At 44.0% G+C, this 21,934-nt stretch overlaps 1 protein-coding gene across 1 annotated transcript in view; it reads left to right on the top strand.

Moving 5' to 3' along the window:
* The window catches only part of ValRS (Valyl-tRNA synthetase), a 110,520-nt gene that overhangs the window by 74,935 nt on the left and 13,651 nt on the right, over window positions 1–21,934 (top strand). Inside the window, exons 19-22 of the mRNA XM_050166785.3 lie at window positions 11,356–11,503; window positions 16,248–16,375; window positions 18,736–18,891; window positions 20,009–20,218. Of these exons, the coding sequence (XP_050022742.1) occupies window positions 11,356–11,503; window positions 16,248–16,375; window positions 18,736–18,891; window positions 20,009–20,218 (642 nt within the window). The remainder of the gene's footprint in view (window positions 1–11,355; window positions 11,504–16,247; window positions 16,376–18,735; window positions 18,892–20,008; window positions 20,219–21,934) is intronic.

Genomic DNA, 21,934 nt, shown 5'->3' with positions numbered 1-21,934 from the left:
CTAGCTAGGCAGCAATGGGACGAGATCTGCAACATGACTGATGGGCAGGTACGCAGAGGCCTTCTGGAACCTTCTGAAATTCTCTTGGACGGCAAGAATACCAAGACCTCGCGGAGGGACGCGATGAGCAAGCTGCTATATGAGGCATGCAAGACCGAAACACCGGACGAGCTCATAGCAAGGCTGACGGCCAAGTACCGCCTCGTGGCGGATGCAGCAGCTCCAGAGGACGCGGCCTCCCAATACTAGGGTCGACCTAACGCGGAGCTTGATGCCGACTTCACCATGGAAGAGATCATACAAGTGCTCAGAGGTCTCAACAGCCGATCCGCACCGGGGCCCGATAACATCACCAACAAGGCCCTCCACAATTTCGACGAGGGCGGCGCAGAACAGCTCACTGTGATAGTTAATGAAATGTGGAATTGAGGCAAAGTTCCCATAGAATGCAAGACGGCCAAAACGGTCTTAATACCAAAACCCGGCAAACCTCTCAGCATGGACAATCTGTGTCCAATCTCGCTTACATCGTGCGTGGGTAAGACCATGGAGCGTGCAGTGCTTAAACGTACGAAGCCTTACCTGGAAGACAACGAGATATGTCCTCACAACATCATTGGCTTTCGTCAGGGGCTAGCGACGCAAGGCGTTATGAAGCTGGTCAAAAGCCAGATACTAGACAGCACAACAAGAGGCGTCAAGGCCATCCTAGGCCTAGACCTAGAAAAGGCCCTTGATAACATACAGCACTCCTTCATTCTACAACAAATCTCAACACTCGGACTCTGTCAACATCTTCATGACTACATCCGTGACTTCCTGAGGGGAAGGCAGGCCTCGCTACGAGTCTGCTCCCTGCAGTCAGAGCCAGTCGTACTGGGCAACAGGGGTACTCCGCAAGGCTCGGTGATATCCCCTACCCTCTTCAACCTGGCCATGATAGGACTGTCCAGGCAACTGACTCGAATCGAGAACCTCCAACATACCATCTATGCAGATGACATGACCATGTGGGTGGCAAAGGGGAGCGAAGGACAAATCAAGCACACTTTACAAAATGCAATCCGAACCACTGAGGAGTACCTCAAACCAACAGCACTTGGTTAAGCACGTGGCTGCCAATAAGAAGCAGGCTACACTGCTGCAGTAGTTTCAACCATAGAAATAAATACTTTGTGGGAAGCTTTAAGTGAGTATTTACTGTGCCACGATTGGTACAAGTTCCTTACGCACTTTTTACATGATTTTATATATCGAATTCTGGCTACATCGAACTATTCTGCAATCACCGCCCTGTTCGATATATTGAGGCTTGACTGTAGTAAGAAAACATTGCCAATCTGTTGTAGAGGCTGCTCTGAGCATGTGAACCAAAGATTACTGCACTGCATGCAGCAGGGCATTAACAATCTCATGTCAAAAACAGCAACAAATCGCTTGCTGTCACTTTTGCATTGCCATCATGCTGTGTCATCGAAACCAGCTGGACCCACCAATGCTATTGGCTGATTTTATGATCGCGAGGGCTTTCTCAGTAATACATAATTGCTAATTTTAAGTTAAATAAATGAAAAATATAGGTATGCCTGCAATTTCAAAAAGACAGAAAAATCATTTCATCTTTGCATTGCACATAGCTGCGTCAGCTGTGCATGGCCTCCGAGATGTCAGCAGCGTGCTGCGTAGCGTAGTCTACCACGGCTGCCATGAGATGCCGCGGCACTCAAGTTTTGTCTGCGTCTTTGCCCTGTTGGCTTCTCGAGACGCTGTGTAGATTCCACTGCGCTGGCAAAGACGAAAGCAAGAGAAAGCCAGGTATCGGTGTGATAACTCCACTTATAGTTGAACAATTTGAAAATTCTTTTTGACAGGATATTCTTGAGATGACATGCAATTCATGAGACTTTAATAGTGAGGCCATTCTATGATTACTTAAAAAAGTGTTTCAAAGCCCGTTTAAAGCAGCATGATGCCAGACAGATGACTCCAGGATGGGACAAGGGCCGACCTTTCCTCTCTGTCTTTAGTCTTGTTTGTGCCACACTGTTTTCCAAGTATCAACCTTCAACTTGCTGAGGCCTATTGAACCGTGTCATTTGGGTGGACTAGAAAGCAATGTTCTGGCCTTGTCAGCTGGCACGTGTTTGCTCATGATAGGGTTTAATGCGGAGTATAGTGCTGAGAAGTGACAATGATAATGACTGTTGCATTCGTGTTGTAAGCAGCAGTATCAACATCAGTATAGTGTTACTTAACACTAGTATAGTACATTTCCGTTTATTTGAACCAGGTTAATTCAATTTTCCGGTTAAATTGATCCTGACCAAAGGTCGTGGCCGGCGCCCATGGGTTTTTATGGGCCTAAGCTTTTGTAGTTTTGAGCCTAAAATTGGCCTTCGCTGGATAATTCACACCTGACCAGTCAGCATGCACATGCCTGACCCCTAGGGTGACCCCAATAGCAAACCGTTTACTCACAGCATGTCTTAGCAGAGCTTAGGGGAGAGTGAATGCACTGAATGCACGTCATCTCCCGTCGAAAATATCAGCTTTTGACCTGCCCTGAGAAGATTTTTCAAGTAATAATGGTAGCTCATGATGTCTGATTATGGTATTTAACAAATTCTAATGCATGTCTTCCCTCCCCACCCCAGGAAATTAAGCTGAAAATCATGTTCACGCCGTTTGTATGCTTTGCCGCAAAACACAGCTGTATTTCGGCGAAGCTGACTTTAAAAATATTGGCTGTCACTGTATAACGTGTAGTATTAGACTTGGGGAAGTGGGCTTTAGAAACAAAATTTTATTCTTTGAGGTATGGTGCTGAAAGCTTGTAAATATATGTAATGTTATGTGGTTATTTTGAATATGCAGTCCATTTTCGTTTGTCACCTCTGGTTCTAATTCTATTCAAGATTCCTTTAAATAATCTTTTGCAGAGATTTACAAAAATCATTTTCTGCGATTTCACTAAACATGGTATCAATGGCTTCTGTATGATTCAATAAATGGAATAAGATCAACCTTATTGCTCTGCCTTACCTAGAACAAGAGTTGCCAAATCAGCACTTCACAACTCGTGTTCTAAGTAAGGTAGAGCAATAAGGTTGGTCTTATTGCATTCCTTGAATCATACAGAAGTCATTGATACCCTATGTAGCGGAACCTAAGAAACATATATTTCGCAGATCATTGCAGGAGATAATTAAACGAAGATTGCATAAAATTTGAACCAAATGAGATAAATGAAAAAGGCCCTTATATTCAATATAAGCACATAACATTCCATATATATAAGTTTTCAGCACTATACCTCAAAGAATAAATATTTAAAAATTGTTTGGTCTAGGACCCACATCTGCCCTTAAAGCGCGCCGCCATTCTATGTCATCTCTTTGAGCGGGGTCAGTCGAAGTGGGCATTGCTTGCAGATACGAAAGCAGCAAGCAATCACTGCATTGGCTCAGCAAGCTGCATGACACAATCGTGTGCTGCGTTCACAGTCAGTAGCAGAGTACATGCTAAGAGACAGACACCCACATGGAACGTTAGTGGAAAACAAGCATGTGTACACCAAGCATCCGTATAAAAGGACAGCGTGCACTTAGGGGATGACAAGCTGCGCACAAATTGCATGGGATGGCGAACACCACACTGCACTGAGCACCACATTTTAAAGAATCTGCGCCAGTTCTCACTCAGCAGGTTGTCTGCCCACACAAGGTTAGTGCATAGTTAACCGCATTCCCACCAGGTAGGTATTAACAAGGTTCCACTGTAATTGTAATTCCACTTCTGAATTTTTTTTGGAAATTATGTACATTCTTGCACTTTCAATACCATGTCTGCTTGGGTATGTTATGAATATTTATTTATTTATTTATTTATTTCAGATACCCTCATGGCCCACAGGGCATTATTGAGGGGAGTGGTACACACATTTCAATAAATTTGTACAAAAGGAGACAACGCATATAAATAAAACATATATATATATATATATACCGGAACAAATACATAATTCACAACCCGGAACATGAAGTGAGTTCAAAATTATACAATTACTAAGAAACGCTAAGTCACGCACAGAAAAGTCGAAAATTGCAAAACACCACCATTAGCACAAACATGAACACAGCAAATCTGGGGGGAAAATACAGAAGGATGCGCATGATAACGAGAAAAATGCAAATGGAACCAAAGCTATGGCAAGCAATAATATGTTGATAATTTCTTCTTAAATTCATCAAAATCTTTTGAAAGTGCAATATCCCATGGTAGCTGATTCCAGTCCAACGATGTTTTTGGAATGAAAGAATTCCTGCAGGATGTTGTACGGCACTGTGAAACACCAACTTTGCATGGATGATCTAAGCGGGATGAAACATATGTTGGCGGCGTGAGTAATGTATCTTTAAGGGTGGAATTCATGTGGTAAATTTTAAAAAACAGACACAGGCGTGATATTTTTCTGCGCGTTGAGAGAGGGGTTAGTGACAATGTGTTTTTCATTTCTGTGACGCTGGACAAACGATCATAGTTACGAAAGATAAAACGGGCTGCTCTGTTTTCTACGGCTTCGAGGGCGTCGATAAGAGAGTTAGTGAAAGGGTCCCATACTGAGTTAGCATATTCTAATTTGGAGCGGACAAGCGATTTGTACAGAAGAAGTTTAACAGGTGTCGGGGCTAAGGAAAAATTCCGTTTCAGATATCCAAGCATGCGGTTAGCGGACGCGATGATAGAAATGATATGTGCCTTCCAAGCTAGGTTTGAAGTTATAATGACACCGAGGTATTTGTAAGATGTTACCGGTGTTAGTAGGGAAGAACAAATAGTGTAGGGAGCGGGGCACGGATTGACGCGACGCGAAAAACGCATTACTTTGCATTTAGTATCGTTAAGTGTCATCTTCCATTGTGAACACCAGTTAGATATAGTAGCTAAGTCTTCCTGGAGTAGTACAGTGTCATTAGTATTTTTTATTTCCCGGTAAACCACACAGTCATCCGCAAAAAGTCGCACTGTGGATGTTACGTTGTTAGGCAAGTCATTAATATATACCAGAAAGAGCAAGGGACCGATAACAGAACCTTGTGGGACGCCTGAGGTCACAGATACCGGTGATGAGTTAATGCCGTTAGCGTGCACGTACTGGAACCTGTTAGACAAAAAGCATTCAATCCATCGTAGTACATTTTGGTCGATGTTAAGTTTACTTAGTTTGTGAAGAAGCAAGCTGTGAGAGACTTTGTCGAATGCTTTGGAAAAATCTAAATAGATGCAGTCAACCTCACTGCCACGATCAAGTATGAAGTTAATATCATTTGTAAAATTTATTAGCTGTGTTTCACAAGAAAAGTGTTTTCTAAATCCATGCTGCGCATGAGTAAAAAAGGATGATGACTCAAGAAAGTTTGCTAGGGATGACAAGATTACATGTTCCATTATCTTGCAAGAAATGCTGGTTAGTGATACTGGCCGATAGTTGAGTGATAGGTGCTTGTCGCCTGATTTATGGAGTGGAACTACCTTAGCCAATTTCCAGTCGTCTGGGAGGTCACAAGTTTGAAGGGATTGCTCAAATATTTTCGATAGTATGATGGAAGAATATACTTTAGTGTTTTTCAGGATTTTAGTGCTGATATTATCGGGACCACATGAAGAGGATAACTTTAAACGATCTATGATACTTATAATGCCTTCAAAGTCAAAACGAATGGGATCCATAGGAAATATGATATCGGGAGTATAGTCCGGTGGTGATGCGCTAAAAGGGACAGAAAATGCATTAGCAAAAGTCTCGTTAAGTACATTAGCACTATCACTGTTAGGGATGGGATTTGATTGAGAATCCAGGAGAGAGATTGATGGCTGATCTGACCCATTAACAACGTTCCAGAATTTTTTAGTATCAGTTAAAAGAAATGATGGCAATGTGACATTAAAGAAATGTTGTTTAGCATCTTTTAACGATTTTTTATAAGTGCCAACTGCGGCTCTTAGAGCTGACCAATGCTCCGATCTTCCGGATGACCACGCCCTGACATATAACCGCCTTTTTCTGTTCCCGAGGCGTCTTAAGGAACGAGTGAACCATGGGGACCTACGATTAGTCGTGATTATTTTACGAGGGACGTGCAATTCGATTAAATCATGCAGTTTTTCTTTAAACATGCACCAGTTGTCGTTAACAGATCGTTCGGCAAATGCCAGGACGAAATCGTCGAGAAAAAACTGGAGGCCATCATTAATTGAAGAAAAATTTGCTTTAGCATAATTGTAAATGGTTTTCGTTTTATTTGGCGTTTTATTCGTCGGTAAATTCAACGTGATGTGCAGTAAACAATGATCACTTAAGCCTGGCAAGTATTTTACCTCGGAAACAAAATCTGGGGCGCTCGTTAGCAAAAGGTCTAATACGTTAGAACTGGTAGCTGTCGTCCTTGTCGGCTGAGTAACCATTTGTGTTAGCGAGAAGAAGGAGCAGAGGGCTGAAAAACCTGCCGACTCGGAAGATCCGTCACAGTCCACTGCAGGGCTAGACCAGTTAATGTTCGGGAAGTTGAAATCACCAAAAATAAAGATAGGACGACCAGGAAACTTTGTTTGAATTATGTTCAGAATATCATGAAGGTCGTTAGAAAAGCCGACGGGCGTAGATGGTGCGCGGTAGCATGCACAAAATAATAGAGCTTTATGGTTAATTGTTACCTGTACACATTTGAACTCAAGTGTAGTATCAACACTAACTTCAAAGCATTCTAGATTGTCGGACACAGCGATTAATACACCACCGCCGCGACCAAAAGAACGGTCACAGCGAAATACACGGTAACACTTTTCCGTTGAAAATATTTCATTATTATGTACAGTTTCATTGAGCCAAGTTTCTGTTAGTACAATGATGTCAGCTGCTGTAGTATCGGCCGTGCAAGATAAACTATCACGATTGCCAATGACACTGCGTATATTAGTAAAAAGAACTGAGACGTTATGTGGTGCTTGCGCAGGTCGGTGCTCATGTTCGTTGAGCTATCTAGGAGACAAAGGACCAGAGTTAGTTACAACACGTTTTTCATTTTTTTCTTGAACGCTATCAGTTATAGGGCAGTAGGTATAGCATTTTTTCTTCAGAATAAGCTTGTTAAAACGAAGACTAAACGGTTCACCGGGCTCAGTTTGCTTTGCGAATTCAGCAAGCTTTTTCCGTGCATGCCTGGTGTCCGGAGCAAAATCTTCATTAATCGAGAAATCGGACTCTTTTAGCTTGCTTTTTGCGCCCATGACCTGTTCTTTAGTTTTGTAGTGCGTGAATTTCACAATTATTGGTCGCTTTTTCCCCGTTACAGCCTTACCGATCCTGTGCGCGCGTTCAATGTCCAGTTCGGCTAAGGTTAAGGACATGTTCTTTTGAACAATACCTCTTATTTTTTCCTCGGATTCCGCCCATGTTTCATTGGGTCCCTCTGGAACATTATAAAATACAATATTGTTTCTACGAGACCTATCCTCAAGGTCATTTAAACGGATTTTTAGTATCTCATTTTGACCTAATGCTCTTTCAGCACTTTCGCTCACTGTGGTCATGTCCTCCCGAACTGCGTCGAGCAACTGCAATTTATTTTCAACAGCGTTAAGGCGGGCGGAGATTTCTGTAATGTTTTTACTTAGTTCCTTCTGATTTGCTGTAAGGCTTTGCAGGGAAACAATTATGCGCGCCTGTCCTTGTTCTATGTTGGCGGAACGGTCCCGAAGATCATGAAGCAGCGTTAAAACAGAGCTGTCATCACCTGAAGCTTTCGCGGATTTATTAGAATTCGGCCCGGGATTCAGCTCGACATCCCCGGACAGCAACGTTTTCATCACGCAGAAACACTCATGCACATGGTTCAAAAGCAGCTGTGGGCATGGGAACACGACAAGGAACGCGTTATCTGAGCGTTTAGAAGATGTGTAACAAACCTGAAACAGGCAGAAGCGGAAGATATTTGTCAGCCGCATTGTAGCGTTGTTCCCATGCCCATTGAACTGCTGCGGACGGTGCCAGTAGTTTAAGTAGAGCGGGGGCGTTGATGTCGATGGTGATGCAGTAGACCGTCCAGGCAGAGTCACAGGAACTGGCGCTGGCGTGGCAACTCGTGGATCGGCGGAGGATGCGTCACTTGGCGCTGGGTTTTCAGTGTGCAACACGTGTGGCAAAGCGCCATTGCAGCACCGATAAGGCGCCGAAGCGGTACTTGGGCTGGATGCTGTCACGAGCTGAAACAGGCAGAAGCGGAAGATATTTGTCAGCCGCATTGTAGCGTTGTTCCCATGCCCACTCTAATAATACTAGGTTCCCGTCTGCCAGAATAGCTGCACACTTGACACATGGCAGGCTTCGCTGCAGCACATTAGGCAACAGCAGTGGCACAGAGGGAATTTTTACACACATGAATCCGATATGCATCAAGCAACTCTGTGGCAGCATAGTGGCTGTGTTGTGTAGTGCTGCAATATGGTTCAGTGGCCAGGTTCGTGGTGGCTAGGTGTTGTGTGGCAGATTGTTGCTGCATCGCCTTCGTGTGTCACAGTCATGACTGTTGCAGAGCATGTCCTTACAGAGTGCTGCTTGGCATACTGATCGGCTTATACCGTATTCTTGCACGTGTAAGCCCCCACTGTGTATAACCTGCATCCCCAATTACAGCAGCCCGGAAAGAAAAAAATATCCTCGCGTATAATCTGCAGAAATAACTGACTACAACAATGCCCAAATTTTTGCAATACATGTATCAGTCTCCACTAGTGGATGCACGACTCGTCCACATAGTATCTTTGGCCAGCGGCTCGGTTCCCCCATTCTTCGGTGATACTGACAAAGCTGGATTCACACGCCGAACTTTATGGTGGAGGAATCAGTCACGTGATATGCAACCTGGTTTGGAGCACTTCGCAGCTAGCATTCACATGACAGAGGATGACAGTGCGGATGGAGAAGCGCTCGCATGGGCAACGGCGACGGAGCGGATGCAACCGAGCCGAAAATCCCACCAGTGGTGTGGCTCACCGCTGTATCGCGAAGTGCTTGGTTCAGACCGAGGGAGCGCTGTGAGAACAGATGATGTATCAGTTTGCGGTGCCGCCTGCTCTATTCGCTAACTACTAAACGCAAAATGGCAACCTGTAAAAAGGAAAATTGGTGACCATCAAAGAGCGGAGAAGGGAGCTTCAACACGTAGGGGTGGGGAAAGGGTGGGTTTCCCTAGGCAATATGAAACTTTGAATAGCGGAGAACCTTGCCTTGAAGTGTGGCTTCAGGGCAGCATGACAAGCACAGCCATGAAGCCACACATCAAAGCGAAAGTCGCATATAACTCGCAGTAATAACAGCAGCAAAAGCACTGTAGCAATGCATCTAAGAAGTGTTGCTCCTGTTTCCATGGCTTTGCAGCGCAGTATAATGGTAAGAAAAAACAAAGGTGAAAATATATATATATATTCTATTCAATGCCTCACACTGCTGGTATGACAACCCATGTGAACTACAGAAATGTTTAGCGAAAGTCGAGGTGCAAAGTGCAGGACTGTGCCATCCCAGATACTAAACAATTTGCTCTTTACGTGATAGGCACAGAAGCAGTCGTGGTGCAACTGTTTTGCAGTAGCTTGCTCACTTACAGTAAAAAAAAAAAAAAAAGGGTGAAAATTGTAAGCCTGCTGTTAACGCAGGTGCTCACTAACTTGAAGTGCTGAAGAGCAGTACTGCACTACTGGGCATATCATGCTGACTGGGCAATGTATCTTTTGTGGCTTTACTTTTTTTGGACGTTAGTCTGCCCTTTGAAATAAGAAATTTGTTAGACATGATTCTGAACCTCTGTCTCCCACAGAAAGTAAAAGAAGAAAGAGCAGAAATGTGGTCCATGAGTCCAGTTGAGCTTGTCTGTCGGCCGGTTAGAATGAAAACCCACGTGTTGACATCGTCAACCATGACTTCATGTGGTTTGACCGGCAAGCGACGAAAAGTGCAACAAATTACGTCACTCATCACATAAGCTGATGAGCGATCCTCTGCTTTAGTTGATGATTGAATAGTGTCAATTTGAAATTAATCAGCGTAAACTTATGGGCTGAATTTCAGCTATACTGAACAACTAGCAATATGTGTGCCGTCTATTTTGACACCGTTAAATTCTATATGTTTATCTTCTGACATCTTATAATTTATTGGAGAGTGTAACACCTGCACTGCTTGTCTTCCTGTGCCATCTCATGTTGTGCTATTTTATCTTCTTTGCTTGCACAATCTCTTTTTTCCTGTAGTAACTGAGATCAAGAATGTCAGTCTGGATTTAAGTCAGCAGAGCTACATCAGGAGCTGCATCAAGAGCTTCTCGATGTTTTGCAAGCTTGTAGTAGAATCTCAGCAAGTGGTAGAATCTAAGGAGGACTGGAAATTTGGTGCATCTATCAGGCAACAGGTTATGTAAAGATCAGCAAGAACTTTCACGACTTCAATAAAACCATTTCATGTTCAAGTGGCACACATTCCAAGCCAGAAACTATGACATTCGCTTGTCAATGTTAAGGACAAATTACCAAAAGAGAAATTCCCAGGTGTTGCGTGCGTTGTCCCATCCGTGGATTGTGACAATGTGTATATTGGCAAAACTGGTGACGTTGAAAGGTGTCTCAAACAGCACAATTACGACGTGAGAAAAGAAAATGTGAAATCCAGTGCTTTGGCTGAGCGTGCCGCTTCAAGCGGCCATGCATCGACTGGGGGAAGGCACGTGTCCTTGCCAGGGAAAAAAGGGCTATCTCGACGCCTTTATCTTGAGTCTCTCATGATTCAGACTACGCCACACACACTGAACAGGAGCGATGGCAATCTGCCGTCAATGTATGCGAGCTGCCTGCATTAAGTGGTCAAGACTATTTAAACAAGCTGTTCAAACACCTTTGTTTATTTTACCCGTGAGCAAGGCTCCCGTGTGGGAGCTGAAACGTCTTCTTTTCTTTTAAATTTTTCTTTGGTTGGCGTAGCACCCCGGGTTTTGTCTACCTTTTCACCAAAACTACTTCTGCAAGTTGGGCCAATTAATGTGCAGTGGTGCAGCACACAACTAACAGAAAAAGAATGTCACAAGCAGAAACACGTCAGTTCTAACTGGTACTTTTAATGTTCATTGTAGTCATATTGGTCCTTGATTCATTTTTAATGTTTTTTAGCTCATTTTTGGCTATTTTCGAAATGCACAACTGGCTCTTAATATTTAGAAAAGGTTTTTATGGCAGGTACATGTCTGTTCTGATATCATCTGTTCACCCTGGCCTTAACTTTGCACCCGGCCTATGGATACTTTGCAGGACCTGAACCAGAAGCTCTACGACTCCAACCTAGACCCAGCTGAGATCGAGCGTGCCAAGCAAGGCCAGAAGACTGACTACCCACGAGGCATCCCCGAGTGCGGCACTGATGCCATGCGCTTTGCACTCTGTGCCTACATGTCCCAGGGTAGGTAAAGAGCATTATTAGGTCTGGCTTTCACTTTAGACAATTCCTAGGAGGAAGCAGTTGGCAGCCTGTGGCAAGCACAGTAGACTTCCATTAATTTCACTCCGATTAACTCGGATCTTTTGGTAAATTCAATCCCTACTGAAGGTCCCGGCTGGTGCCCATGCATTTTTATGGGCCCAAGCTTCCGCTATTCCAATCTGATATTGGGCTTCGCCGGATAATTTGAACATGACTAGTCGACATGCACATGCCTTAACCCTTATGGTGACCCCAACAGCTATCCTTTTACTGGTAGCATCTGTCTCGGTGGAAGTAAGGGGACATTGAATGCGTTCAACACACTGTCTCCCCTCGAAAACACCTATTTTCTGCCTGCCCTAGGAGGATTCAAGCAATAACAGCAGCTCACATTGCCCGATTATGGTATATGCCTGATTCTAGTGCGCATCTTTTTCTTTTTTTCCCCAGAAAATTAAGCCTAAAACTGCGTTCGTGCGTTTGTATGCTTTGCCGCATTTTACTGTTGCATTGTGGTGAAGCTGACTGAGAAACAGTGCGGCGAAGCCGACTTTAGAAAACTGGCTGCTACTATGCAACACATAGTAGACCCTTGCCCATTTTTCTTGCTAAAAAATCAGGTGCGCGTTAAATTTCTACTTTGGTTAGGGGCCTTAATGTTACCTCTATGTTAGTCTTCTACTTTGGACACACAAAAGTTTGATTTCGGGCACCTTAGAATCAGGCAAATACTGCTAAATGAATGAGCTGTGTGTTCATAAGTTTTTTCTGCATCTTGTTTAATTTGACCTGCCGGATAACTTGATGAGGAATTTCGTCGGCCGTGTCAAGGTCGAATTAATGGAAGTCGACTGTATAGCATGCATATATATATATATATATATATATATATATATATATATATATATATATCTGGTGGTTACGTGCTGCACTGAAAAGCATGTGGCCTCTCATATGAAATTTCAGCTTTTTTCGTGTTGCACATTATTGGTGTAGTATTTTGCAGAGACGATCATGTCCACATGATGTTTGCATAGCGCTTCTAGACAAAACCACTTGGTCAATAACTCAGTGGTTAGCACTGTGGGCTGGCAGCGACACCTAAGGCCTCATAGCCAGGGCTTAGTCCCTGCCTCTACTGACAAATTACGTTTTTTTAAACTTGTACATAATGTGAGTTCGTGACTAGCACTGGATGTCTATTCGACCATGATTATTTGATTACTCTGACCTCTATTTAGATCTGCATGAACTCGTGCTGTGTTATTCACATTAACTTTTGTTGGGTTGTGGATTCATGATCCAAACCTACTCGCAGTTGGGACATAAAGCATTTTATGCTCAAAGGGCTACAATTGTATTTAGGATCCTTTTGGACAATAGTCAAAAGAATTTCAAAGCTTTATTTGTATCCACTTTCAAGTATCAACGCTTTGTATGGTGTGCCTGGCTATTATTACTTTGGCACTAAACATATAAATTGTTTTATAACCTCTATGAAATACTGTAGAACCTCGTTGGTATGATCCCATTACGTATGATTTCCTGGTGCTAACGTTCGCAGTCAAGAACAAAAAAAAAATGACCCAATTGCGTTGTGCTTATTTTTTACCCGAAAATATGATTTTTTGGCACCAGTGTTCAATATATCGGCAAACTCTGATCGTATGATATGTTTTCCAGCCACTAGACGCTATGTAAACAAGAAAATGTTCAAAACATGTGCATCGAGAGCAGTAGCCGCCTACCGCGGCAGCTTCACCACAATACTTGCCTGCCTGTCCCATGTGAAAACGCCAGTGCTCACTCAGTTTCTTATTCTGGTGCCAGCAAATCTCCACCTGGATTGTCGCATGCCACATTCATAGCTATCACCGCCTACCATATTGTAATAAGCATCTTCACCTATCTGTTTCACATCATGTGGTGCCATTGGAAGCATACTGCATGCTTTTAATAGGCAATAACCCAAACATGGCGCCATTCTATGCTGCAGACTGCGACAGTATGATATGTTTTTCGGCTTTTATATCATGTAAACAAGAAAAGGCACGAGGCGCGTGCAGTTGAGAACAGTAGCTGCCCATCTCATGTGAAAATGCCGGCATGCGCTTAGTTTCTTATTCCATTCTTATTCCAGTACAGTTGAACCCACTTATAACAATATTCAAGTGCTATGAAAATTCCATTGTTATAACTGATAATTATTATAACTGGGTTGTGTGAAAAAAAATTAAAATAGGGGGATGGCAGAGCTGCTGTGAGAAAACTTTAATGGCAAGGAGGCCTGTGCCCTTCACCACAACCTTCCTCCATCCGGCTGCTGATTGTGTTTGCTTGTTTAACTATTTCACTCTGCTTCCTGCACCCTAAAATCGCGTGTAACAAGCTGTGGCTGTCAGCGTTCAAGAATAGCACTGCTATAGCAATTGCAAAAAGGAGTCTTAGGTGGCAAGTGATATGTGAGCTCCTCCGAGGTATCACGTTGGTGGCCCCAAAAGGGGCCTTCTAAAAATTTGAGAAGGTGCTACGGCAGCCTGTCAGCTTGAGAAATCCAGAATAAATGCTGGGGCGAGATGTCACAAGTATCTCGCCACCCACATACTTCTCACTGGCTTGCACGAGAAAAACCCATGTCCTTTGGCTTTGCTTGCTTTACGCAAAGCTAGCAGACATTCTTCTCCAAGGCATCCAGGTGCTCCATGTAGTGCAGCGGAAGGTTCCTCGCGAAAACGGAAGCTCTAGAGGGGACTGAATCATCTGCCGGGTGTCCTTTGAGGACCATGTTGAGGCCTGCCCTACCGCGTCGTCGCCGCTGTCGTCTCGATCGCTATCCGATGCAAGCAAGTTTGCAGTGATCGGCTCATCGGTTAGAAGCACTTAGTTTCCAAATCTATAGCAGTGTACTTTCTTTTCACCGGCAACGTCATGCATCGCCGATGATCAGGGGGCAGATCAGCCATCTTCCGTTTTGGCAACGAGTCAAACGAGGCTGAGAAACCACATGGGCAGGAATGACTTCAACGCAAACAACAATGACGAGCGTGAGCAACCTAATCCATTGGCAGGACTGTGAAGAATGAGGGGCCAGCAAGCAGTCTGGGAGCAGTGCAGTTGACGTGGTCTATTCGTGTTTCGGAGGGTGGCATGGCATATAGCTATGGGCGCAGCCCATTCGTGTTTGAAGGGGTGGAAGGATGGTGGGAGAGAGGCACACAAGGCTGGCGATGTGGAGAAGGCTGGAAAATTAGTGCGTGGTGGCTGTTGGGCCAGTGGGCCATTGTGTAGTGGCTCGAATTTCTTCTTTTTTCTATTCGAGGATTTCACATTTAATGTTACCTTTCGGCACGGACACCCACTGGCCAGACTTTACTGTTAACCGATAATGCGGCATGGAGCATTGTAGTAAGTAAATTATTTCACCATAGAAAACATACAAAAGTTGAGCGTGCAGCAGCTTCTCATTGTTGTAATCAATATATTGTTAAAACTGGTACAATCGTAAGTAAGTTTGACTGTGCGAGCAAATCTCGTCCTGCGTCGTCATATGTGGCATTCACAGCTATCGCCTCTAGCCCTATTGTGATAAGCATCTTCACCCATCTGTTTTACAGTGCGTGGGGCGTAGTGTCATTGGAAGCGTACTGCATGCTTTTAGTAGGCGATACCACAAATGTGCCGCAGTTCCTTGCTGCAGGCAGCGCAATCTGAGCGTCATGTCTCGCTCCGGTGGCATCTGGCGTGGCCCACCAGGTCGATTTCGTTTTGATTTCTGGTCACCGTCCTAAAGCACTATGCAATAGGAAAACTACAAAATGTGTCTTGGCCCTCCAGAGCCCCACCACTTCGGAAGCGTGTCGGCGTCTTGTGCTGCAACGTAGATTACGTAGGTACATTACGATTACAATTACATTATGTACAATTACGTAGATACATTACGTAGATGTCAACTACAGTTGAGGCTGTTACATTTTTTAGTTGCTTTGACTCCTACGTTTTTCTGGTTAATACATCTTTTCCCACATTTCTTTTTCCAAAAATGTATGAACGAGGTTGTACTGTAAAAAGCAAAAGAGAAACAAAGGCTTCTTGAAGCACTGTCTAAATTCCCCTCAGAAAAGAGTTCTGTTAATCTTCAAACTCAGTCTGTAGAAAGGTGTCTTCTTTGTTCACTTTGGCCTGTACCATAAAAAACAGGTCTGTGTATTCATTTTCCATACAATTTATGGTCACAAGCTGTTTTGTGCAGTTGTGAAATCAATGGTGAAGTCTGATAAGCAGTTGTCTGCTTTATTTCAGCTGAGAAGCACATTATATATTTTTTATTATGTATGCTTTGTAACTGCTTGCTGAAAGACTGCTTTAGTCATCAACTTACTATATTTGGCTTTGTCTAGAGCTCTTCCTTTCTCATCTGTTTTCCCTCCTCCCCTATATAGGGCAACCAACCAGATGTTCAGAGTTAGCATCTCTTCCTTCCATTATTTACTGTCTTCTTTCCAGGAACTACTGGCCTGTAAGCTCGTGCAGTTTTTTTTTTTATAGACTGTTTTAAGGACACCATCATATTTAGCTGCCTACATAGTACATACAGCTATGCTCCACTGTGCATGACCTATAATATCATAGCCTTTAGATGCCATTTGAAGCTCCGCAACTATAGCTGCAGGCACTCTGAAGTGTTCAAACCATTTTGCCTACATCTGGCTTTATTAAAACCCAGGTCGTGACATCAACCTGGACATCAACCGTGTGGAAGGCTACCGGCACTTCTGTAACAAGATCTGGAATGCCACACGCTTTGCACTCATGTCCGTTGGTGATGTCTTCAGGCCAGAGGCGATTGCCCCGGTTAGTGGTACTATTTCATGAATTCAAGCACTGTTGCATGAAATGTCTGTGAGACTCATTGTACTCTGTAATCTGTTCAGTGTGTAGATTTTGCTGTAGGGACAATGGATGATCATTGTCTGCATTCTCTTTTTCACATAAAGCTGTAGCGTCAACAAGCTCTCAGGAGCTCAAATGTATCGAAAATAGACAGCCATGTGACATTCGGTGCATTCATTTACCTATGACCAAAATATCTGCACTGGTGTTGCTTCCTCTCCTGAGTGCTCAGCTGGAACAGCGCTTCCACTTAATACCTCATCCTTAGCTGTGCCTGCTGCTATTGTGCATGCTGTCACAGCTCCTGCTATGCCTGTGCACTCAGGAAAGCATTCATGCGTACACTTTCACAATTGGTCTCTATCTCCCTTTCCGCCTTCCTTGGGTGTTAATGTATGTGCATGCCAAATTCATTCTTATTACCAACTTTCTTCACATTTACGCCTGTCGAGAGGCTCAGCCATAGGAACTGCACCTCAACCATTTGTGCTGGCCTGCTTTCTTTGCCCACTAATAAATTGGCAGTACCCACTGTGGTGTTGCAGTGGCTTTGGTGTTGTGCTGCTAAGCGCGAGGGTGCGGGACCAAGTCTCGGCTGCTGTGGCTGAAATTTGATCCTGTGCCTTCAAGCTTAGCATCAATATGAATGCGCGATACACGTGCACTTAGCTTAGCGTCGATGTGAATGTGCACTGCTCTGCGCTGACACCACACTTATCAGTTATAAATCTTATGACTTCTGAAATCAGACTGCATGTAATGTGAGATCTTGTAGGCAATGACCAGCTGAATTCGCCACTACTGACAAAAATGCTACTTTGCTTTATCAGCTTCTCTCTGTCATGCAGCATGTGATTTAAAAGATGTATTCGCAAGCAACCGCATGTAAATCAATCACTTTCGCAACCGCATGTTGACTGTACAACCTGGTTTCCGTGAGCATTAAAGACTTTTGACAGGGCATTCAACCTCATTTTGAATGCCTCTTAATATCAGTTCGTGGTAGTGGGAAATGCCTGAACTTCGAAGCCCTGCTGTCTGCAACTAATGCCGATTCACTTTATTCCAGCTGTGTCATGCGTTGTGGTCAATTCTGAAACCTTCATGTTTCTTTTTTCTTTTCTTGCTAGTGGTGCTAGCGACTGCTTGTTCTCTTTTTCTTCTTTTGCATGAAGTGGGCCAATATATGTTTATGTTGCTTCACTGTAGTTGTCTCTGTTTTGAAAATGATTTCAATGTAGCACGTGGTTTACAAGAATGATTTAATGCCATGCTTTGTATTTGCTTTCAATCTGTTAATATTGTGTCAACGTACTCTTTTACCTAATTAAGAAGCGCTGCATTGGCTATTCAGACTCGGAGCACTACAACAGGCAATACAAGATACAGTTTAATTCTGGATTTGGGTGCAAGGGTGATCCTAGTAAAAATGGGGGTGACACAAAATATAAAAGCAATATGCTCTTGACTGACCAGTGAGGAAAATTTTCAGCTGTGGCGTCTTCTGATATCTCACTCACGTGCTCCCGTGAAATCATTGAAACGCTCTGCTTGTTTAACAATGGAACATGTGAAATCCATGCTGTGCAGTGGTAAGACGCAAGCATAAAAACAATCAACTCTTAATTATTGTACTATTTTTCTTAAGTTCATCGTGCTAGTTTGCAAGCTTTACCATTGCTGGCTTCTCACGTGGCCGCACCTGTATGAACCATGCATTCGCAGGCACGATGGCGCTCCCACAACTTACTATAAACATGCATGGCATGTAAACGAAGCAAGTGTGTGCATGAAGAATGTTGGTTCACGAGCCAACAAATGAAGCCATTAGCAGCCGATGCGTTATAATGAAAGTGGCATATTGGCGATGAGCTCCACTTCGTAGGCAAGCTTGTCGATGCTCATCTGCGGCAAACACTTGGCGCATAAGGAGACAATGTCGTCCCCGACAGTCGGGAAATTGGACACATGTCCACTATTGTACAGTGCGATTTCCTTGCGCACACTGACACCACAGAAGTAACTATCTGCGACGTGCACAAGCGGCAAATCGCACACACACCTTCAGTCATGCATGCAGTGAAAGCAGGCGCCTCCGGCATAAGGCCCGCTTGCAGTTCCAACGGCTGCCGCTATGTGGCTTTCAGTGGTGCCCCTATAGGCACTGTGCATAGCGTATTACCGCTTCATTGCCAGTAAGGCCTTCAACATTGCATTGTTTGGAAGTTTTGTAAATAAACATTGAATTGTTTTAGAGCCAAACTGTTATCTGTCCTGGTACATCAATCAAAGCTTGTCCTGCTCTCACTCTTGACTACTAGGCCCCCAAGGAGGAAGCACTTATGGACAAATGGATCCTGTCTCGGCTGTCGGCAGCTACAGAGCTGTGCAACAGAGGATTTGAATCATACGACTTCCCACAGATCACCACTGCCATCTACAACTTCTGGCTTTACGAACTCTGTGATGTTTACCTGGTGAGAGCTCTCACTACCCAAGAATTTGTCTGCATTTTGGGAGGTCCTGTTCGCTTGTGTTGTCAACTTATACTACTTGTTTTTGCTTTGTTTTTTTCTCTTCGTGCATATGGAGTCATTAAAATTTGTCAGCCGTTGTGACAGTGCTGTGTTATAGCTAGGTGTAGGTATATGTGGGGCACGTATTACTCTAGTATACCTTAAGGCCAGCTGCAATGAAATTTCACTTTAGCTGAGCTGTTTATATATGAGTAGTACTGTATAGTACTATTAAAACTATCTTGGCAAAGTTTCAAGGCTGGCAAATGTCTAATTTTCTTATTAACAGCCTTTAAATAGCATGTAACCTGACACGGGCACCTAGTGGTAAGTGCATATGATACCTATCCCCTTGATCTCAAGAGTTCACGCCCAGGCGCTGTGCTGGTTCTCAGCGTTCTGGGTTCTTTGTCATTGTTTGCAAGTAATAATGGCATTTATTTTTTTCTGTCTTTTTCAGTTTCGGTATCAGAAATGTCTGTTTTTGCAAGCTTTTTGTGATGCTTCCACTCAAATATCAGACACAAAATTTTGCATGGTAGTTACTTTACATCTGAAATATCTGAAACTAGGCTTCTTACGCGGTCCAAAATGTCTTTCCAGTTGGTTTTTAATTTCAAAATGTCATCATCTGTTTTCCCTCAATTAATTGTAGTAGTAAAGTGTGTGCTGTTTCGTGGCTGATTGAAGCTCTCTGTTCATGCTTCCTGAGCAAGGCAGTGTGCAAGGCAGACTAGTTGTGCCATAGAGTGCAGAATCCAATCATCATAACAAAATACTGTAGAGGGGTGCAAAAAAAAAACATGGAGAAGCTCTGACTTCGCTCCCTGTGGCACTGCACTAAAGCTCCTCTACTTCAGAGGCAGCTCCTCCTCCTGCCCCTGCTCACAGCTGAGTGTCCTCTTCCTCTGTTTCTAACCAAAACCATTTCAACCGCTGCTGATGTGCTGATTGGATGGAGCTGTGTGAGTGAGGAGGAGACGAGCGGCCCCAGCCAATCAGCGGTGGTTCAAATGGACAGTCCACTAGGTGGACTCGTATAGAATACTCCCCCTGATCTACTGCTTTACCCATGCAGGAATCTCTGAAACCCGTTTTTCAAGGGAGCGATGCGGAGGCCAAGCGTCTTTCTTCTGAGGTTTTGGTGACCTGCCTGCATGCAGGCCTGCGGTTGTTGCACCCATTTATGCCTTTCTTGACAGAAGAGCTGTACCAGCGGCTTCCCCGCAGGCCTCGTGCCAACCTTGCACCCAGTATCTGTGTCGATGCCTACCCTGAAGTGGACGAGGCAAGTGAAGCAGTCATTTTTTTTTCTGGAATGCTTAAGCATATTATTCTTTGCAGGTTAGGTCTATAGGGTCGCCTTTCAATGTGCTGTTTCGTGGACATTTACAGTAAAACCTCGTTAGATTGGATATCACGGGACTGAAAAAAATGTTTGAATTAAACCAAATGTCAAATTATCAAGGGTATCAAGAAAACAATAAACAAATGCTTACTACGTCAACGCTTATTTATTTACTGAGTGCTATTTTTATTTTGCACAAAATTGGTGCGGAAGCTACAATTCTCGTCATCTCGTGACTGATTAGTGCTATCAGCGGCAAAGGCCTCACGACTTCCTTCGCAGCGCAGCTGTGGCTCGCGACTTTAGCTGAGACATGCTTTTCACTACTGCGGTCACATCCCAATAATTTTTTGTCAGTGAGCTGGTCGCCAACAGATCATCCGCTCATAGCGATGCAGCCAGTGCTCTTCATCCTCGACAGCTTAGCACCGAGTCAAAGCAAAATCTTTTGGCTGCAACCCCTGCGTATGAAACCACAGCAGCTATCGATGCGATCATGGACAGCGACCTTGCGGTTCTGAAGGCACACAGCTGATGCCCGCACCGAGTCAAAACAAAACTACCGTTTGCTGCAAGAACTGCTGACGAAAGCGTGGCCGCCATTGATGCGATCATATATGGCGACTGTGCAGTTAGAAGGTGTGTGGCAGATGCGTGCACAGAGTCAAAACAAAACTACTGTATGCCACAACCACTGTGTACGAAACCGTGGTGGCTATCAACGCAATCATGATGATGTGGACTCTGCCGCTTTGTTTCGATTGGACGCTCGCACCATTTTTGCTCTTTTGCGTTGCACATTTGCAGTGCTCTGGGCTTGCTAAGCTCAGAGAGTTGTCCAAATTAATCTATGTGCGGCCAAATACGTCCGAATTAACAAGCGTTTGATTGCATTAAATAATGCGTTTGCTTGCCAAGACCAGAGGATGGTGTTTGAATTACCGTATTTACTCGATTATAACACGCCGTCGATTGTAATGCGTACCCGTTTTCCGCGACCAAAAAGAAGGAAAGAAAAAACACACTCGATTGCAACGATTCTTTGCCGTGACCTAAAAAAAGAAAAAGTTTTTTAGAGTACCACGCACCGCATTCTTTCATACAGAAATCAACTCTCTCTTATTTGGAAAAAAGATTTACTCCCAATGCAGTAAAGTTGCAGTAAATAAAAAAGGTCGCAGTTTTGCCCAAAAGGTGAAGCATAGATTACGATAGCAAATTAGTAGACAGCTATACGAAAAGTAAGGATCGTAATTTTATCAACCGTATAAGCTTTAAGCATTTGCTCACTAGCTAAATTAACAAACATGGTGTCACGCCGCACACAAGCAAACATGAACGTGTCTCACTCAATGACCGTGGAAACTCTTTATCAAAACGCTGGAGTGAGAAAGTGCGGTAGCAGGAGTGAGGGAGTTGACCTTTGTGTGGCCTCTCGCTTCAACGCGAACTAAGCGAAGAGAACACAGCGGAGTGCACCTAGATGCATAGACTCTTCTCTCCGTCGCAGATCGCTTTCAAGATAGGGGCCGCGTGGCCGTGCCGTACGTAGCAGCCGCCGGTGTAGAATGCCTCTCCTGTTTGTGCCAGTCCTGCACGCAAGTTGAACTCCGAAAACCTGTGATGCAGCCCGATTTCTGTCTGTCTCCACACACG

This window comes from Dermacentor andersoni, chromosome 1 (genome assembly GCF_023375885.2).
Source record: "Dermacentor andersoni chromosome 1, qqDerAnde1_hic_scaffold, whole genome shotgun sequence".
NCBI lineage: Eukaryota > Metazoa > Arthropoda > Arachnida > Ixodida > Ixodidae > Dermacentor > Dermacentor andersoni.
This window is presented reverse-complemented; position numbering and strand designations above follow the sequence as displayed.